Here is a 22,309-nt window from a genome sequence, read left to right as displayed (position 1 = left end):
TGGACATAGGAGCGTTTGAATAAATAAGTGATTAGTGGTGATTGGTAGTCCAAATATCCATCACCGTCCGTTAGTCGTTCGTGTCGCGTCGTTGGTTAGAACCATTGATTTTTTTTTAATACATCGGGCCGGCCATATTCGCTTGGCGTTCCAAGGGGGTGAGTCGGTCAGGGGGCGAGTCGGCCATGGGGCAAGTCATTCAAGGGGCTAGTCGGCCAGGGGGTGAGTCAGTCAGGGGGGCGAGTCAGCCAGGAAGCGAGTTGGTAAGAGGCGAGTCGGTCAGGGGGCGAGTTTACGAGGGGGCGAGTTGGAAAGGGGTGAGTCGGTAAGGGGCAAGTCGGCCAGGGGGCGAGTTGACCTGACACCCCTTGATCAGTTAAATGCCATTTATGTGCCTCTAAAAACCATGTCCCTTTCTCTAACATACGTGGAACACTGATTAGCCAAGCAAGCTGTGCAGTCTTTACCATGAAAGGTATATCAGTGTACAGTTATGCCATATTTTTATAAATTAAAAAAGCAGCATAATAAGAAAATGGTAATGAGGGATGTATATTAATGTGGAAGGGATGTCGAAGTAGATGTTATATGCATGGCTTTTGTGACCTTCGAATGATGAAACAACTGTCCAACCATTGCCTTATTCTTTCACTAACGGCAACAGTGATACGCTGCACTTTGGATCCCGATTTGTTCTCTGTTAAACCAGCTGTGGTGGGTGCTCACAGGACATCTGCGCTGCACATCATGCGTGCACATGCTTCATGCACACCTGTTGTAGGGGCTGAGTGCGAGTCATTAACTCTTTTGTAAAAGGCTGGAAGCTGATTATTAGTTCCAAGGGTGTAAGAATAGATGTTAGCTTGGGGGATTTTGTGAATACTGAAGCCGTGAGGACAATGAGAATTTCACACTTCGACCCCCCTCCCATTAGGGGTTTGCCACTGTGAGATTAGACTGGGCTTGTTTCCCTTATGAAACCTGTAGAGGTCAGCTGATCTTCCCAAACCCGAGCTTTCCCCAGACGAGAGACCACTCAGAGCTACCTCGAGGTAAGGGAGCAGGTCCTTTTGGAGGAAATATACCATAATTATGATGACCTAGGGTTTGCAGCATCCATACACAAAATATAAAATGACTGTAATATGGAAATACATTTCTTATTAATAAATGTCATGAACTTCAAGTCAGCATTCTTTTTAATGATTATGTATTGATGCAAACTGATTTAAACTATGATAAAATCCTCATGACGATATTTCAGCTGGAGAATGATGATCAGAGAATGATGATGCAGTCTGTGCAGTCACACAAGGAAAGTTCCACTGATCCCAAGCAATGGTACCAACAGCAATGTGGACCACACAAATAAGGGAATTTTTAAGGTGGAAAATGGGGAGGGTAATCTTAGCCGTGTTCAAAGTGATTCACAGGTCTAGAGTGATTGATTGCTATCCAAAAAGTGGAAGTCTTTTGGAAAATAAAATAAGCTTTCCCTTTAGTTTTCCTTGACACCGGTTAGCGTGGTTTCCACTACGAAATTTTAAGTAATTGACAGGGTAGGAAAAGTTCTATAGCATGGGAGGACAGTGATGGATGTAAATGAACAAAGATGACAACTCTGTCAGCAAGTATTGTTGGACACCATCAAAACTAGCAAATATTTACCAAAGATTTCTGGAAGTACTTATTTGTAAACATAAACCTTGAACTGCTTATGTTCATACCATGTTTATCAAAAATCTCCCATCTGGTATGACTGAATATTCGAATATTCAATCTAATGGAAGGTTGAATATTTATTTGAAAATCAATTAATGAATGAACTCAGCCCAACATGTACATTTTTTGAGATCTTCCTTTTGTTTGTATACACTGCACAGATTCTCTTTTACTATTTAAGATGTGAGATGGTACATCACCTCTTGGAACTAACTATCGTGTAACTGACACTGTATCAGATAATTCCTGGTTCAATCACAACCTTGAGCACTTGAATCCTCATCAGTGTTCTTGCCAACTGAACATTGATTCCGTGCAATTAAATCTCTGTGATGTGATGGAAACTTAGGGCCAGCGACCATTTAGACCCGGTTTGAAAAGGGCCCCCCCCCCCCGGTAAGCTTGCCCAGTTGCAAAAACCCCTTTCATACCGGCCTGGCTACCAGCCTGGGATGCTGGACTGGTTGTTGATCTCCAACTTCTCCATCCTGGGGTCTATTGTCTGCAAGTACTGGTACATGTAATCTATCTTAGAAGGAACCTGCTTGTGGTTTTTAATCCTTCAGCTCTATACAATGTTTACACTAATCCGCTAAGACCCCTATTCATCTGTGCAAGCATGGTGGGGGAAGCCTTTCATCATGGACTTTGAAATGCCAATGTGCAGACAGTCCTTATACTGGCCTGGAGTAGCCTGAATACCGAGCAGGCATTATACCGGGTGGGCTACCGGGGGGGGGGGGGCCCTTTTCAAACCGGGTCTAAATGGTCGCCGTCCCTTAGTGATTCTACGTTCTAATAATTATGTTAAGTGCATCCCCGTAGAACAGTTTGAACAGTGCAGTCGTCTAGTTTGAAATGAATGTTCAAAATGAATTTGTTTTGTCAGCTTCAATCTAAAATTAATCTTTCCTTGCCAGATGCTTGAAAGGCTACTCATAGAGGCTTGGTTCTTGGTAACTCAAATAATTATAATTCTTAATTTCAAATCTGTTATTTGAAGTTTTGTGTGGTCAGTACTGCAGTGAAAAAGAAGCCAACCAGTATCAGGTGTAAATAGGTCACATAAAGATTTTTTGTCAGTCATTACTCCCAGTGCACTTTGTCTTTTCATGCTAAGATACCGTGTGCATGCTATGCTCCCATTGTGATCAAACAAGTTACAATAAACACAACCAACCCTAATCACAATACTCTTGAGTGTCATGGTTTGGATTTGATCCCATGGACACCACATTGGCTAAAGTATCTGGCCTTGCTGTGAATTCTCATTTACCAGAAAACCCAAGTTAAGCCAAATGAAGTCAAGTTTTCAGGTGACACCAGGATTTCGAGCATCTCTCTTAATGGCAACTGCATTGATGGGGGGGGGAGTTATTGTTAAGTGCCAAACCACTGCTGTGAATAATTACTGTCACTGAACTGAACATTTTGTGAGGTATGCCTACAGTTTCTCAACACTCTTTGACTTAACTTCATTAAGTTAATTACTAATGTTGAATATCATTTTGTAACGTTTTGAAACCACACTTTCCAATATTCACTTAAATTGATGCACAAACACCAAAATTAGTGCAAATCCTGACTCAGTGAAATTGCCCAGGAAACCCTGGAGCTACAGCAGAGCATGAGTAGAGTGAGTGACCAACACTGTTTACATAGGTAGATCTGGCAGGAAGGGTGGACTGGCCACCTGCAGTGTTCATAGATTTAGCTGATAATGTCACCTTCCCTGCTGCCGAGATAAACAATGAAACCTTGGTTGCAGAGGGGACTAGATTTTTAAATGAAAAATTCACCTCGGGGATATTGCTAATGTTAAGGACAAAACTAGAAGGATATGACAAAGGTTGTAGTATACAAAACTTGAAATACAAAGATGGATGTCTCTGATTAGGGGACGGTATTCAGAAAATTAATGTGCACTGCTAAAATACCAAAGGGGGATAGCCATCAATGCTTTAAAATAAAAACTAACGCTCAAATGAGGTAACCAAAATCAAACGAACTGAAGACTGTGTGATCTCTCAGTATGGTCTTTATTAATTCAAAAAAGAGAAATAAACTTTAGACAAATTATAAATTCCATTGTAAGTGTTGATTTTTCTCTTCTTGAAGTTAGCAGATTGCAGGGGGAGAGACAAGACATGCACACTTTTAAAGTATGTTGTTCAGCAGATCTACAAGGAGAGCCCCGAACTTCTTACCTTTGTAGATGAATTTACACCCATGACTCAACTCTTTGATGGTAAGATTTCTGTTATAATTTGAGTAAAAAAAGTAGTGAGACAAAACAGATTAACGATAGAAATGCATTCTTACTTCCAAATACTAGGAATTAACTGGCGAGTAAAATTATATGACAGTTGTCCCAATTCTAATCCCTTAATACACATATCACGTATGGTGCTCCAACTCAGCATGCTTGGTTTTTAAATTAAAGCACCGTGTGTTAGTTGCCCTAACAAGGGTGTTGTACTCAAAAAAGTGGATTCAGCTACCTTTTCCTCACTGTCAAAGATGTAGTAATCACTACAGAAGATAATCAAATTGATTTACCTTGTTTCCTATGTATGCATGTTTGGATCAGTAAACCAATCAAATAAATTGCCAAGTGACGTGAAAATTGGCAGTTTCTTTAAATAGCAAATACATGAGACAGTTTAATCATTCCTGTTGGTCTGGAGCCAGTCTTAATGGTTGATAAAGCAGCAGCTGGCTGTGCGCCACCTTGTGCAGTATGTGCTACATGTGCATCTGTGCCATAAAAGGAGATTGTTTATGACTACTTGTGAGAGGAACATACCATAACATGGCTGTAGGGATGTTTGAAAAAAAAAAGAAGTACAACCGTTCAACAAATTGTTATGTAAATGTATAATTGTTTAAAACTTGTTTTGACTTCATGACTCAAAAGGTATTTATGAATGGCAATAATATGTGCTTCATTAAATGTTTGTTTGGGAGCAGCTCAGGAGAACAGATGCTGATAATATGCCCTCTCATTGAATGTCCCTCATCCTGGACTTGGCATTATCAGCGTTTCTTCTCCTGATCTATTAAGATTGGCTAAGCACATACTTATTATTATTCAGATACAGCATTTTTGTTATGGTATTGGACAAATTATGCAACCACTACATGTCTTTGAGCCTCAAAAAATACAAATGCTGTTGCACTTCCCAATTGACACAAGCTTTATAATGCTGACAATAAAATAAGCAGTTCTCAGCACAAGCAATTAGCAGATTATCTGATTCTTTGTTCACATGACAAATTCTAAACGCGATGTTCCCTTTTGCACGATGTAAAGCTTTGCTGTGATTTATATTAGTGGCACAATTCCTGAGAAGTCGTGTGAATGGAATATTTTTTACTATAACCGTACCCAGTGCTTCAATGCCAGATGTAATTGATACTGCACTTTGAAGATTTAATATTAATTTTGAATAAACATTTTGATATGTCTCTTCCTAATTTTACTCTATTATAGTATCCTTGTATGAACGCTTACATGCGTGGTGGACAAAAATATGAAATATGTACTCAACTAAGCCCTATGTACATTGTATTCTATGAGTACAACCACCATATTTTGTTTCAGGCATTTATTATTTTCAAGGGACTGTCACATGTGCCACGTTGCTTGTGTGTGACTAGTTACAACTGCCCAAAAGGTTTATTATCACTCATTTAATTTTCTGCTTGCCAAAAGGCTGGGATTTGTTTATCTTTAAATACCTGTGCATATTCACTCACACACCTCCTGCTCAGCTACTTGGTCGCACATCACTGGAAGTTGGACATTATCCCAAAGTCATTGACAGCGGCAGAGTAGGGGTACAGAAATAGCATTGTGTTGTCCTCAAAACAAGCAATTTTTATCTCACTTATTCATAACCCCTTAAAGAGTGCATATGAGAACAAGGAATGACTTTATTCACCTTCACACTGATGGTTTCATTGTTACACTTTTGTGTCTAATATAGTGTCTGTCAAGGCACTGGAAGCTGAAGTTGAAGGTAAGTAGAACATTTCACTGTTTTTGCTCATCAGTGTTTGGAATTATTATCTTAAGTGAGGATAAAATCAGGCCACAATATGTACACTTGCTGGTTATTTACTCCCCAAAATTAGATAAATAATAAAATAGGAGAAAAAGGATGGAGAAGAAAAAAAGGAGGATGTTTCCCAATTGATCCTAATATTTTGGTGCGACCCTAACATTTTTATCTGCAAGTTCGAAAAACAAATAAATTAACAGTTTAGTAATTATGTGTTAATTACGTGTCATACAAAGAAACGAACTTCAAATGAGCTTCAAGCATTGACTAACAAATTTGAGTGCTCAATATGCTGATCACATTGTACACTAATTCAGTGCTCTCACTAGAGTTTACTTTTGACAACTGCATGGGTGAAAGTAGCAGAGGTAGTCTCTACATCGTGGTTTGGACTGCGGTTGAGGACAAGTCTATGATATCACAGTGTGATATCCAATGTTGAGGGTAATACATGTTTGCAATTTTATCACTTAATTATGTAAAAATTCTTGGCCAATGAGAAGGGCAGGCATGCAAGTTTTCCTCATATCAGCTAATTTCCTTGTTTGTCACTTCACACTCATGCAATTGAAAATTGAAAAGTTTTGTACAAAGTCTTGTAAAGGTTGGAATTTTCTCGGTTAGTGTCAATGTAAATCTTATATAAATATTACGTGTGTTATGATACAGATATGGGTGCACATACAGTTGCCAAATCATGTCAGATGTTTTAAGCATTCTGTATCAATTACAAGTGGGTATTCAAATTCTGCACAACATAAAAAGTAGCAGTTAACAAGTAAATGTAGTCTCATCACAAAAATTTGACTGAAGTCCATAAACATGCTACTTTGATGCTTTAGGAGAGTAAATGCTGTGCAGTGAACTGCAGATACAACTTTCACAACTTTCCCACCGACGTTTCCATAAGCCGACACAAAGCCAGCTTCAGAGTACTGCTTAAGTGATTCAGATACTTAAAGTATTTCAGTGGGACTTAGTGTTTTATCTGAAATCAGCCTAATTGGATGATTAGGATGATTAGAGGTCTGTGTACATTCTGTTCATTTGTTTTTTGATTTGAAAACAAAAATCAAATAAAAAGAAGTATTCCATTTTGTGATTTGAAAACGAAAAATAAAAACAACATTCCTTTTTCATTTTTCAATGAGAAAAAGAAAACCAAGGAAAAAGACAAAGAAGTAATTTTTGTTTATGTTGAAAATGAAAAACAAAAAACAAAGGTTATCTTGTTTTAAATTACATTAATTCAATCATCTTAATTTCATTTGCCTGCACACGTCTATTCAAGTAGGATTCAGGGATGTCTTTAAGCACTTCTCAGGATGACTGCAAAAAGTTCCTTGTGAGCTACTCACATAGATGTTTCTTACATTACAAAATAAAAATGGAGCTGTGTTTCTTCTTCAAAAAGTGGATGAATACAGAAAGATAATTTTGATTTGCACATTGAAAAAGGAGAAAGGTGATTGTCCTTTTTTAATTTTTAAATCAAAGATGAGAAACGTAACAACAAAAAAAGATAGGACTTCTTTGTCTTTCTCATTCTCTTTTTTTTTAATCCAAAATGAAGAATGACTTTTTGTTCTAATCGAAAAATGGAAAACAACCTGTGTTTAGTTGTGTGATATTCATTTTAATTTGAAAAGTGAATGAACGAAATGTACACATACCCATTGGTCTCTGTACAGTCCCGTGTAGGTGTCATTCATTTGTTTTTTCGATTTGAAAATGAATATCAAACAACTCGTTTTCTGTTTTTTTTATTTGAAAACAAAAAATGAGGCAGAAATGCAAATTTTTTTTTCTTGTTTTTCTGTTGAAAACGAAAACTGAAAGTAATTTTGTTTTAAGTTTTAATCCCAATTTTTTTTGACAGCACACATAATTTTGAGGAGGTGTCACAAACACCTCAGAACAATTCTCAAGATGAAAGTTGCCTTTGTTACTTCTAAAGTAAAAGGAGCAACTCTTAAGGAAATTTCTCACATGCTCAAATTCCTTGTATTCCTCTAGTTCAGCCATGATTGATTTGATTGGTTATGAGACGTTTCTTACATTACACAATGAAAAATGGATCTGTTTTTCATTCTTACATGATGAAACAATAGATTATGCTGTTGTTCATTTTCACAGTGAAAAACAAAAAAGAACATGGTTATGAATGAAAGACAAGAAACAACTTTTTACTCTGTTTTCATTGTTTTCTTTCAAAACGAAAAACAAGTCTTCTTGATTTTCAGTTATTGTTTTTAAATTGGAAAGCAGAAGACGACTTGTTTTTGTTTGTTTGTTTATTTCTGTGTGGAAATTAAAAAGATAAATAAATAAAAATCAAATAAAAAATACAGGTTATCGTTGCTTCTGAAGTAAAAGGAGGAGCAGCCCACTAAGAAATTTTTGCATTCTGAAAGGCAACTTTCATGTTTAGAGTGCTCAGAGACGTCTGTGATGCTTCTCCGAAGTTACTTCTGCAGTCAAACTAAAGTGAGTTTAGATAAGTCTCGAAGGTTTGCATGGTGTAGAGGTATAACAGAAAGTACGTTTGCAGTAGCACGATGGACGTATCTCTTTTGTGAGTATTTGCGGGTCTTGGGGTCTTGCTTGTCCTTGTGACACTGGAGAGCTGCTTGGATCTTGTTGGGGGTGGTATGGAAGACTTTGATGTCATGGTGTAGAAGGATGCGCTGGATCCGGTGGGAGGTATTACCTATGTATGGGAAGGTGACAGAACTAATGTGCCGAATGGGTTGACCTTGGGTATAGGAGACCTGCTGGTCTGGAGGGGGTCTAGGGTCTTGGGTCTTGATCTGTCTTGACTTGAACCTGTTCTGCTGTAGTGCTGTGGAGATGTGATGGAGTTGCGGTTGCAGGTGGTCTTGGTCACAGATGTTGCATGCTTTGACGCATAAGGGTTCTGTTGACGGAGGCCTTGATGCTGGGGTGTTGGAATGACCGGTTGTTCAGGTAGCAGTCGGTGTGTGTTGGCTTCATGTACACTGTGCGGGATAGGGTGCCATCTTGTAGTCTTGAAACCTCGACATCCAAGAATGCAATGCGTCCGTCTTTTTCCTTCTCCATGGTGAACTGGATGCTGTTGTGTTGGCTGTTGAGGGGTTGAAGGAACAACTGGAGGTCTTGTGGGCTGTGTGGCCAGACGATGAAAGTGTCGTCCACATACCGGATCCATACGCTGGGCTTAAGGTCTGCAGAGAAGAGGGCTGTCTGCTCAAATTCTTCCATGAACAGGTCTACCAGAACCAGGGATAGAGGTGATCCCATGGAGGTTCCGGAAGACTGCTCAAAGAAGTTGTCTCTCCACTGGAAGCAAGAAGATGATACGCAGCTGATCAGGAGATCGTCGATTTGATGTGGTGTGAGGTTGGTCCGGTCGCTGAGTGAGGGATCTTGAAGTAACCTATCCTTGGCGATGGTGCATGCTTCAGGTGTGGGCACATTAGTGAAGAGAGAGACCACATCGAAGCTGACCATTATGTCTGTGGGGCGTGGAGACAACCCGTCGATGAACTGGGCGAACTGGTCCGAGTTCTTGATATGATGTTGGGTGTTGCCAACCAGAGGGTGAAGGATCTTGGTGAGGTGCCTGGCGGTGTTGTAGGTGGGGCCACCTTGAGAAGCTACGATGGGTCGGAGTGGGATACTGGGCTTTTGTATCTTGGGCTGGCCGAAGAATCTTGGACATCTTGTACTGGAGGGTCGAAGCTGTTGGTATAGGGCCATGGAGATGCTGTCTGACCGTTGGAGGGCTAGAAGCTTAGCCTGGAATCTCTTTTGGATGGAAAGTATGGGGTTCTTGTGAAGGGGCCGGGGAGAGTGAGTAGGGGTGCACTATTGGGGATCAAGAATTTAGGGAATGGAAGTAATGGACTAGGAAATAATGCATATGTGTTGGTAATTTGGTAGGTATACAGTAGTAGACTCAACCCACATTAAGTGGGGGGAGACTCTCTGGGCTTACATAGCTTTACCTTGTAGACACGTTCTGGCGGCCAGACACACTTGGGCTGGCAACCGTGGCCCAGCAAATGCAGCCCGGCAGCCGCTGCATAGTTGTATGGTCCAATGGGGGTGAAGTGGTCAATTTTGGCCGCAAAGTTACTTGACCTCCTTCTGATTAGGAAGTACCGTATACAGGCCCGTACCAAATATAGTTGTTCACTGGTTACATTCAACTGGAAGATCAATTTCTACTCTCCTGCAATTTTCATAAGATGTTGACAATGACTGCCTCCCAAGATCTGTCTGTTTGCCCCAAAGGAGTATGATTGGGACTTTTCACTTGCTACATGCAGTTTGTCTTATTGAGGTTTCTTTGAAGATTGTTCAGTCTCACTATATAGACTGAATTTCAGTCTTCCCACCAATCCGACTTGAGGAAACCATCACCAGGAGCTGGTAATCTGTGACCAAGGGTAAAACGTGACAAATCTTTACTAACCGATCTTAAAAGAATATGACTATCTTCTGTTACTGGTTTACCCTACTATATCTAGATGAAACTAATCCAGGTCTCATCTGCCTATATGTGTTAAAATAACTTATGAGTCTAGTTAATGTCAAGTCATGCCTACATGGCCTTCAACTCTTCAGGAAAGATATATTTGCTTATCAATTCACGGAGCGCCTCTAAGCTGAAGTCATATACATTGACTGTATATGTGAATTCTACCACACCGACATGCACCTCCACAACTTGTAGATGTATTCCCTTCTTTTGTGTAGGACCCACACACACTCTTCGATCTCCTCAGACTCATCGGTGGGAACTTATAGCAACTGTATCTCATGTGGACGTATTCAGTTCTGCAGTAAATCATGTGCTTCCTGCTTTGGAGGCTGACCATAGCGACTCTGTGTAATGGGGGTGGGGGGGCCTGAGACCCTTGATTGCTGGCAGACTGAAAAGGGGAGAACACAGACAAGGTGGTTGGAATAGGTAATGGATGGTACAGTACTGAAGCATGTTCAACACAAATCCTCATCAACAAAAGAACTTAAACTAAGAATCATTGCTACAGAGGTAAACAAAGCATAAAGTGAACAAATAAAGTAAAACAAAAGTATATGTAAAAATTCTTGTACACAAAAAGTGAACTTCATCTGTCACTAGAATCCAAACATAAACCTGATAGATAAAAACATTAGACCCTCTAGGCTCTAAACGCTGGTGAGACTCCAACTTCCCCAAATTAACCACGTTCAACTTTACCAATTTTCTACATCAAGTCATAAGAATCGGCCTGTACAAACGCACACACTGATTTGACACATATGCAACAGTGCCCCTTGAGTACTTCACATCTTACACATTTCTCCTTATAATTGGCAAATAAAGCTGAAATTGTCAAGGATAAAGCTAACCATTGGTGTAACAAAGATGTAGCATAAATCTGTGCCGAGGACTTAGGGAATGGGGGTTGACTTCCGTAAACAAAATTGTATGGCAATGGAAATTAGAAAAGTAGGAGGGGGTATGTGCTGGAAACCGTAGTATACTAGGAGGCACTGTTCATAACACAGATGTACATTTTCAGTATAAACAAATCTGGGAAAAAAATTAAAAGCCATCATTGTGGGGCCATCCTGTTCACGTGCAGGTTGTATGCTTATGTTTCATTCCTGGCCGTGTTGTGACTAGCCAAAGTGTGCATGAGTGCAATGGCCCAACAGAAATAGCATCTCATCAGATTTGTCTACATTTTCATTAACCTTACATCTAATTTTTTTAAGCTTTTGTACTTTTCATCCCTTTTTCAGTCTTATTACATACAGTTTGGTTGTTTGGAAGAATAATTATATTTATATGGTGCACTTGCTATACACATATACTCAACTGGACATCACAAAACCCATTACTTGCCAAGACTCAGTACACAGTGCAGTGTTAGGAAAAGCTTCCATGAAAAGACATGTTTTTAAAAAAAAAAAAGATTAACTTACATCTACAAATTTTGCAGTTCGAGAAATACCTGTAAATTAATGTGTGCAGGTGTGGCATACATAGTGTGGACCTCTACACAAAAGAAGTCCACACAATGTAGGGTGTGATCGCGTAGTGTGGACTCGTACACACAATGTTTCCCCCTCGCTGAAAAACAGTTTCAGAGGCATTTAGGAGTCAAGGCTATCTGTGGCAAAATGAAGAGGAACAGTCCAGGAAATCATCGTCAATAATCCAGCTCGAAGGAGTTATCCTAATTGGAGAAAAAGGAGCATTTTCCTCAAGTTTCCTTAACCACAGGAGAACAAAGGAATGTCCACACTTTGTACGTAAAACAGGTATGGGTGTATATGCAGTGTTAGGAAAAGCTTCCATGAAAAGACACATTTTAACAAAGTTTAAAATACATCACCAAATTTTGAAGTTTAAAAAATACCTCAAATTCACCTTATTTTCTCAACCACAAAAAGGGAGAATGATCCAGTAACTCTTCCCCTCGGTTGAATAGTGGGGGATATGTGTCCCCCCCTCCCGGTTTACGTCTCTGGTAACATATCACAGCAAAGCACCAGTTCAGTTGCAATAAATGTTAAAATCTCAAAAGAAGCATGTGATATGAGATTATTTGGAATTTTGACACATTTTGGTTTTAGCACATTTGTCAAAGGACACCATAAATTGCCTCCAGGGTGATATTGGCATTATAACACCCATATGGAGACTAAGCTTTACCTGTGGTAGTAGTCATAATGCATTTGAGCAGGAAATAACAATCCAGTGGTCTGCCCTCGTAACAATGTTGGATAACTTGATTGACTCTCTCTGAATGTACATGCCAGCAGAGTTGTATTTTAGTCCATCAGGAGTCCAGTCACAAGTCTCTTCATAAGTTAACAGGGTGTACAATGACGAAAGGATGCTTTTGTCATAGGTCATTTAAATAGCTTGTGAACTTGCTTAATAAGACCGAATGGCTTGTGATGGGCTTACAGGGACCTGCAGTTACTTATGACAAACTCAAATCCAACACTAAATGCCAGTTTTAATGTTTTCATCATATTACAGGCTATATTTTCTTCCATTGGAATTTAGTTAAAATTGTGCAGTAATTGTGACACTAATTTAATTTTTTAAAATTTATTTTACACTTTTCTTTTATTTTTCAAGTATGAATCAGTGCTAGCTATTTTCATTTTTTTTATTTAGTGATGAAGCGAGACCTGAACAACATCAAGAAGAACATGACAATCCTTGCAAAAGTGGAAAACCCATCTGAAAGAGATGTTTCATTCTTTGATGATGTTGCAGTGAGTACTATTGTATTACATAACAGGTTTCCCAAGGGCTGCATGGTATTATTTAGTCTTGGTTCCAAGGTGTTGTTATATAATTGGTTCACGAACCCACTACCACAAGATGGTGTTTTCACAACCAACTGCTATCACCTTTGAACCATTGGGGCATCATCATGGCCATATTTATAGAGGTCTTGTCATGGGCACACACCTTCTTTACCTGATGTGTGCAGTGAGCACTTGCATAATTGCTCAGAAGAATACATGTACATGAAGTCTTATGCCCTGACGACTGTCACCACAGCCAAGTAACTATGCAATTCAAGTGCATCGATTACATTCAATCACTCAAAGATGCCAAATTGAAAATGGCTGATCATCAGTCAGCTAAAAATGCCCATTTAAAAGAACAAGCTGTCAAATTCACTTCAAAAAGTTGTGCTTGCCAAAAATGAGAAACAAATGAACACCCTTCATAATATTGATCTCAGTTGGTATCTCATATTTCCTTTTGATATTAAGGTACGATTAATTGCTTGATGTTGTCCTGGAAACTTCAACAGTACTGAGACTCACTTTCCTGTTGATTTTCTTCACTTTTCTAGTCAATTGTCAAAAATTGATTACAAGGATTTCTTTTACTTCACACAGGTTTAATGGATAGACATTTCTTGCACATAAGTGATTTACCACAGATCACACATGCACACCATTGAGCACATTGCCATCCCAACCCTAGCCCAGGTACATGGCTGTCATATCCTGCACATCAATCTTACACCTTGACTACAACATTCCATGTCCAAAACTCCAATTGTGGAAGCATAGGACACCAAACCTTAAGATAGTACCATTACTTGTTTTCAGCCTACCTGTATCCGTGTAGCTGTTTCTATGCACACATGTGCACATTTTGCATAGAAAAGGGGCAGAGAAGTAGTTCATACACACCACTTTCCCCCATTTTCAGGGGAGGTTTTATTATGATCAAGATGTTACTACTGACATTTTTTGTTTCACCCCTGGTATTTTAAACCAAAACTTCTTGAGATGTTTTTCTGTATTTGTGAACTCCAGTGACCATACTAGTATCTTCATTTTGCTCATTTGACCATCTGGATTGTTTTTAATTACATCTTGACTTAGGGTCAGCTGCATGTTTGTATTCTCATCATGTGTTGGCTTATGCCTTCATGGCGACCAACGGACCGATGCAGAAATCCTCAAAATTTAATTTGGATCAACAGAGCTCCATCGTCATCGTTGTCCAATAATTGGGAGAGAACTCATTTAACTGTTAGTACACTGAACGTACGATTCATCCGCAATAAGTCAACTTATCTACTTGAACTTGTGGCTGAGAGGGATATTGATTTGTTTGGAATAACTGAAAATTGGCTTGGAACAAATGATATCAGATCAGTTACTGAGCTGACCTCCACTGGTTATGGTTTCATCCATAACCCTCGTATTGGGAAAGCCGGTGGAGGAATTGGAATTTTGTACAAATCACAACTATTGGTTCGTGTACTGACACAGAGAACATCATTTGCACCTTCCTCCTTTGAATATATCGTTCTTGATGTACAGTGTAACAATACTTCACTCACGCTGGCTATTGTTTATCGTCCACCGGCCACCAATACTGCCATCTTCCTAGAGGAGTTTTCAAGTTTCTTGGAGGAAATGCTTACTGCCTCCTCAGAACTAGTTATCCTGGGGAATTTTAACATCCACAGTGATAAACTTGAGGCAAGGGATACCATCACCTTTAATCATCTAGTTGAATCATGTGACTTGAAACAGCATGTGATCAGTGCCACTCACTCCTGAGGACACGTACTTGACTTGATCATCTCTCGGTCATCGGCGGATCTTGTGAAATCCGTCAGTGTTTTTGATCCAACTCTATCTCATCATGCACTTATATCCTGTTGCCTGGATGTTGGTAAACCGAAGAGAAAGCAATCTACAATTGAATTCAGAAAGATCACTGGTATTGACACCGCTAGCTTCTGCAGGGACATTCAGAGCTCTGCTTGACTGGATGTGGCCAGATCAGACATCCATCCAGAAGTAATTGCTGATGCCAATAATAAGGTTGTGGAGGATCTCCTCGAAAAACATGCACCGCTGAAGTGTAAAACTGTAACACACCGCTACAATGCACCTTGGTACACTGACATTATCCATGCCGAGAAAGTGAAGCACAAGAGGCTGGAACATCGCTGGCACTCCACTCAGCTGGCAATTGACCGTGATCTGTATAAGGAACAGCGAAACAAGGTGTTCAAGCTTATCCATGATGCTAAATTACAATATTACCAGGATCTTATCCACAACAACAAGAATGACATGGGTCACATCTTTTGTGATTGATAGTCTTTCAAAATCGCCTGCTCCATTCCCTGCTCATACATCTTTGATTGAACCAGCTAGTCGTTTTGCAATTTTTGTTGACGCTAAGATCGTTGATCGCCGAAGCGTGTGTCGCGATTCTGTGTTGGGGCAGCAGGACAGCCCCTGTTTGGACGGCAACACTGAAATCCCTACCGGTGGTCTCCTCTCTCTGCAGACGATGTCGTATCCGGCATTCAGCACCAAAATGTTGCTGGTTATACCCAATTCCTACCAGGCTTCTTAAATAATGTGTGCTAGATGTAGCCCCAGTAATCATGGCAATGGTTAATTCATCAATCCCCCATGTAGCATTTTTCCTTCAGCCTGGAAGTCGGCTATTGTGACTCCAAATCCAAAATCACAAGATCTCAAAGGCTCTGATGCACAAAAGTTAAAGAACTATAGGCCTGTTACCAACTTCCCTTTCTGTTCCAAGCTTACGGAGCGGGTTGTTGCAAATCAACTCACTCAGCATGTAATAAAACACCAGCTCTATGATCCCTGCCAGTTGGCCTATAAGAAGTTTCACGGTACCAAGACTGCACTGGTTCGGGTGCACAACGACATCCTCTCCAACATTGACCAGGGTATGGTGACTGTTCTTGTGTTGTTGGACCTCAGCACAGCCTTCAACACCCTGGATCACGGGATACTGCTCCACAGACTGAAATCTCATGTTAGTGTGACTAAAGAAACATTAGATTGGTTTTCATCATATCTCAGTAACCGCCGTCAGAGAGTCATTGTCAGGGGTTCTTCTCGTAGTGACTGTCTTCAGTCTGAGACAGCTGCTTCTTATCCACTATGTTATGGAGTTCCACTGGGGCCAGTATTAGGCCCCATCCTTTTTAACATCTACATCTGACCTCTGGGTGATGTTATTCGCAAACATGGCCTCAAATGTCACTTTTACGCCGATGACACCCTGTTGTACATTTCAGCCAGACCTAATTCTGCTGATGTGGCATCTCAGATTGCTATTTTAGAGGCCTGTTGCTGTGATATTCGGTCCTTGTTAGCGTTCAATTATTTGAAATTGAATGATGATAAGACAGATATTATCATCCTGGGATCCCAAGCATCATTGAGGAAAGTTCCATTTGTAACGATCAACATCGGTGCACACAGCATCAGTTCCATGTCTCACGTTAGGACCTTTGGAATCAATTTAGAGTCTAACATGAGTATGCAGTGTCATGTCCGTACAGTCTCTCGTACTGCCATGTACCATCTTCATAACATCAGCAAGATAAAGTGTTATCTTCATCGCTCTGTATTTGAGCAGGTTGTTCACATGCTCGTCACTTTCCGTCTCGACTACTGCGATGCGGTGTCGGCTGGGCTACCTTCCTTGACCCTCGTACTGTTGTAGAGAGTCCAGAATGCTGCTGCCAGACTCCTGACTGAACTAAGAAACATGAGTACATTACACCGGTGCTAATGTAGTTGCATTGTTTACCTATACGTTATAGGATTAACTTCAAGGTTTGTCTGCTGGTTTTCAAATGCCTGCGTGGACTTGCGCCAGATTACCTTTGTGAGCTACTTCAAATCCAGACACCTGTAAGGAACACACTTTTGTCTACTGAGGGATCCAGTCTGGTGCACCAAAGAACTAAGTTGAACTCAGCTTATGATAGGATGTTTTCCGCTATTGGCCCATTGGTTTGGAGTAAGCTCAATATTAACATCAGGGAAGCCGAGAGTTTGAGTATATTTAAAGCAGGCTTGAAAACACGGCTGTTTCACGAGACGTATGATGAATAGCTATTTTTGTTGTTCATTTACATTTTCCTGTTTCTTGATTGTTTGGGTCTTTTGTTTGCAGCTTATTTGTCAGAAATAAGTTTGATTTTTGAATGTGCTTAATATTAATCTCAGGAAAGATGAGATTTTTAGTATATTTATAGCCGGCGTAAATTCATAGTTGCTTATTGTATATATTGATTAGCCATGTCTGGAATAAGCTTGAATATTTTGAATTTGTGCTTAATATTAATAGCAGGGAAGATGGGAATTTGAGTATATTTATAGCTGGTTGATTTTCACAATTGCTTGTTGGTGTATATATTGATTAGCAATTTTTATGATAATGGTTATGTTTTTCTGTTTCTCGTGTTTTAATTAATTGTTATTGATCTTTGTTTTCCTTTTAACTACGTGTGTTACCATTTTTTATGGGGGGGTTCATTTCTGTTCTGTAAGGCATATCAATCGTTTTTTGTTGCTCTTTTCAATGCACTTTTGTAGTTTTGAAGTCTTGCTCTTGTGATTTTTATCGGTGAGGTTTTTACATTTTTTCTGCTGTTCTGTGGTACATGCCCATAGTTTATATTTTACATTTTAATGTTCTTAGTTTTTCTTTTTGTAATTGCAATGCTGGTTGATTGTAAAGTGCCTGGGATCATTGATTTTAAATTGATTAGGCACTATATAAATCAACATTATTATTATTTATTATTATTTCATAGGAGTGAGATAGCAGTTGTTCATGGTAATGCATTGTTGTAGCAGGTTTGGGAACTAAAGAAATAGTAACTATAAATTTTGAATAACTGGTGTATTCATGACACTATATGCTCAGTGTTTGTCCAAGAGCTTGTTAGAAAAATTCACAAGCTTATTCAGGTGGTACTAGAGCCCAAACCCTCCTGCTTACTAGTGCATACCAACCACCAAGTTTGCCAGTGTTGGCTGGCCAGTCTGAGTTACATTTCTCACTCTCATGAAGAGTTACTTGCCAGCATGTCTAACACATGTTTTTTTTTCTTTGCCTGTAGGCATTTGTCGAGCAGTATGAACTGAAAGTTACATCACTGCAAAAAAAAAGTGAAGCAATGAAATTTCTTTATGAACAAATGTTGGTAAGTGATAGAAATTCCAATTTTCATTGTCTGATAACAAATTAAAATAATCATTTATTCTTTGGATAGTTTCTGTTAGCAGTGTTACAGGATTGATGATTACTCAGGAATCACAAATTAAGTGTTTGAACAAAAATATTCCTTCCATAAATTTGTTTCTTATAAGTGACAAGTACAATCTATGGCTATGTATTCACCAAGGGGAGATGGGAGGGGCAGTTGGGGTCATATCGCCCCTCCCCACCCCAAAATTGATTTTTTTTTATGTAAATGAAAGGTTCTTTGTTTTGTCTTTCCACTTCTTTTCTTTCCCATTGCATGTAACATGCCCCAAAATGTAGTCTCATCTCTCAGAAAAGGCCATAAAGGTCACATTAAAAATTTGCTATGGGGGAGGCCTCACCCCCTAAACAAGGTTTGCCCCAAAATTTAAAATGTTGATATACTATGTGTTTATTATGCATGGTTGGAAAAACCTACATGGTGTGCAGCACTGTACTGTTGTGTTGCTTCCTGCAACTGAAGTTTAAGAATGGTTATTGAAGCGCTGGGGCGTACCTGCCAACCATTCTAACTTTATCAGAACTGCTGCAATTTGTAAGTTGTCAGACTGCAAGAAATTGAAACGTTTTGCTTTCCATAAAAAGGGAGAAAAAGTCCTGGTAAAAGAGGGTACGATTTGCTGAAAAAGGGGGCTCTGTCTCCTATGTCAAAATGATACTACATAATGATTAACAAGCATGTAGCAACCCTCTAAAGTAAACAGAAAATATATTATACATTATAGTGGTAACATGCAATCCAACATCAAGAATGTCTCTCGTACTGCAGTGTGTCACCTGTACAATGTAAGCACTCCAAAGGGTACATAGAAATACCCCATAAATTGATGAGTACCAACAGTTGGAATTCACCAAACCACTGCCTTGCTGAAAAGAAATTCCACTTAGCAGCTACACTAAAATTAGGAACCCACAATCCCATCACTACACGTTCTTACAGAACAAATTCACAAATGCAAGAAAGATATCGAAATTTCTTTCTCATGTAAAATCAGTGAGTGATTGAAATACTAAAATGCCACCGACACCTCAATAGTGAACCAACCTTGATATAAAAAGAAAGAGGAAACCTGAATTAATAGATCTGCCTGATCATGGAGATATAAAAATCAAAACATTTTCAACATCTGTACAAACATGCTCTACATTAGACAGGCATACGTTGCAGTTGTACAGTAAGCACAACAGATAATCTCATCAAAAAATATAAATGATGAAAGACAACATGTTTTCAACATCAAAATTTGCGTGAAGCTCCAAAGCAAAACTTGATACAATGTGTCAGTGATATGTGAATAAACCTTGTCTCTCCCCGAAAGAGCAAACACCATTCAGAGGCAGCTTGAGGTTACAACTTTCCAACAAGGATTCCTCTACTAGGATGTGACCTACGATAAAGCATGTTTGGCTGATAGATACATGTATTAATGGCTTTTTGGCCACAGATCCCAAGTGTGAGCCAATCAGTAATCAAACAACAAAACAATAACTAATTAATAAGCACAATTTTGCTAACCCTCTAACATTTAACACTTGGTTAATACAATACAGAACTATGCATAGATGTCTTGATCCTGGTCTCTACTCACTGGCATTGTCCTTAACAAGAAGACTGACTCGTTACAGGACTGACTAAAGTAGAAGCGTTAGTCCTTAACTAAGCACTTACAAAAATCCACTCTCTTACCCCGTGAGTTTCTTGGAGTGGAATCCACTGACACCACAATATTAATGTCACCTCAAAAAGTACTGCCACCTGCAACATGCTTCATAAAACTTGCTCTTTCATTCTTGCTCTTGCCTGGAATCGGCCCAAACTCAGACTTAGGAGCTTTGCTTTCATCATAAAGACAGGTGGGATGACAAGCTTGCAGGTGTCACATCAATTTACATTTATACTGCTTAATTTGCTGTCCATGCTTGAGACATCTGAAACACAGGCCTTTAGACTTAGCAGACTGTGTCTTCTCTTACAGAGCCAAACCAGACAAACATTTGCACTGTTCTATGAGATGGTCTGGGTAAAGTGACTCAGAGCCTGACTTGACTTTGGTGACTCAACTACAACACTGTCTGTTGTGTCAAGATATGAAAAAGGGTCTAACAAGGAAATAATGATTCCATTACAGAAAAAAAAATCACTTCTGTTTACCTGCAGTTGCATAGCAGTGCACATGCATAAGGAAACTCACTGAAAAAGTCACCCAAGCCACACCCTCCATGCCCACTTCATGTTCCCCACAAAGGGCTGTGTAACATGGAGACTTTTCCAAATGTTTTTTTTCAGCAGTTGACATGTTAAGTGAGCATAGAGTGTGCTAAGTTCTATTGAATTAATGTATCCGAATCTTGCTGTGCTCAATAATGGCCGACGATGCCAAAACAAGACATAGAACTGTTTGCTCACGCTATGCACCTGGTAAATCACCAGGTCCCTCCAAGCTTGGTCAGGACTCCAAGTGTGATATTTCTACCATAATGCAAAGAAATCTAAGGTACTGTTACCCCGGATGTCACAGCAAGCTTAACCCCTTCACACCAGGATTCTTTTGACCATGACTGCTGGGCTGTGGTATGCCCAGTATGCAATGCTCTGTCCGGCAGCAGGCCCCATTGAACCAGCAGCTGCATGGTGAATAGACTGTATGTGTGGTATGCACTAATCCTCACATAAAGCCGTGCTGTGGATGGCTCCCAGTATGAAGGGATTAATAGATTTAGTTACCTGATTTGGGATGCCCATGCGTCTCCTTCAGCTGCATCTACTGTATTACTTTAGATTGCTCCCAGGATCCAATCTCAAAAGGAATTCTGGTCACCCAACTCATGCGAAATCAACTTCATAAAATAACCTACTATGCTAAGTCAAATTTCCCCCGGCCCTCTCTGTCAATTATTTTCAGAAGAGATGCCTCAGATCAGGCAGGGGAACTCCATGAAAAAGCAGTTTGTTGCCGGCACTTAATCCATGGAACAGAGTCAGCTACTCATCAATCACTTAGAATTTTTGGTGGTGTCCAAATCCAACACTCCCCAAATCCAGGGTCTGAAACAAACTAATTCTAACCAAGACAGATAGTTCCACAGTGATATTTTACATCAATCATCAAGGGGGACCCACTCCTTTGTCCCTATGCCTTGCCACCTGGAAACTTCTCAATTGGTGTATTCCTCAGCATATCTCTCTTCAAGCCACTTATCTGGCAGGGAAAAATTTGTTGGCCAATGCCCTGTCCAGAGATCAGATCACTCAAACAGAATGGTCCCCTTATCCAGTGGTAGTCAAACATGTCTTCAACATTCTTGGAATGCCACATTTGGACCTGTTTGCTTAGCATTTGAACTGCCAGTTTGAAATCTTTTGTTCATGACATACTCACATCTTGGCTAGGGAGAGGGATGCACTCATCATCGGTCAGTCAGGAATTCATGCTTGTGCCTTTCCACCAATATCTCTGTCATACTTAGTGCTAATGAAAGTAGGGACAGAATTTTCCAGAGTCATTCACATAGCCCCATTTTATCACGACAGCCTTGGTTCCCTTGTCCTCTTAAAGAGCAACCCCAACGGTGGAAGAAAATAAGAAATCTTGCTGCAGTATGTTATCTTGGATCCAATTATAGATGCCTATGTCAAGTAAACCTAGACTCAGCAATATTTTGGGTTTTAAAACATCACTTTTGAGACGCCTTTCTGCCCGCGCCATTGCTAGCTTTTGTGAAATGAGCGTGTTGTCATCGCTTCAATTACATCTCAAGAATACGGCTTTTCCAGGACTTTGTCGACGTGGCACCGTGGAAACAGTTCTCCGGCTGGTGCATGTATGCGCAGTAACGTCAATGCACATAATTGTACATAGTATAGTGACACGTGTGTGGTTACAGTTATACACTGTCCCAAGTCCGAGGCGCAGAGCCTAACTGCTTCGAACCCATCATG

General features: G+C 39.8%; 1 protein-coding gene across 8 annotated transcripts in view; it reads left to right on the top strand.

Annotated features, from left to right (window-relative positions):
* LOC110987750 (uncharacterized) overlaps positions 1–22,309 on the top strand; it is a 523,067-nt gene that overhangs the window by 432,649 nt on the left and 68,109 nt on the right. For 6 of the 8 annotated variants that reach the window (XM_087138265.1, XM_087138261.1, XM_087138263.1 and 3 more), the window contains 4 exons: positions 3,841–3,970; positions 5,712–5,744; positions 12,955–13,055; positions 18,224–18,307. In XM_087138265.1, coding sequence (XP_086994391.1) covers positions 3,841–3,970; positions 5,712–5,744; positions 12,955–13,055; positions 18,224–18,307 — 348 coding nt within the window. The other 2 variants (XM_087138264.1, XR_015425693.1) reach the window with 2 other exon arrangements.

The sequence above is a fragment of the Acanthaster planci genome, linkage group LG06 (assembly GCF_054643075.1).
Source record: "Acanthaster planci isolate LZ-2023a linkage group LG06, COTS_SCS, whole genome shotgun sequence".
NCBI classification, from domain to species: domain Eukaryota; kingdom Metazoa; phylum Echinodermata; class Asteroidea; order Valvatida; family Acanthasteridae; genus Acanthaster; species Acanthaster planci.
This window is presented reverse-complemented; position numbering and strand designations above follow the sequence as displayed.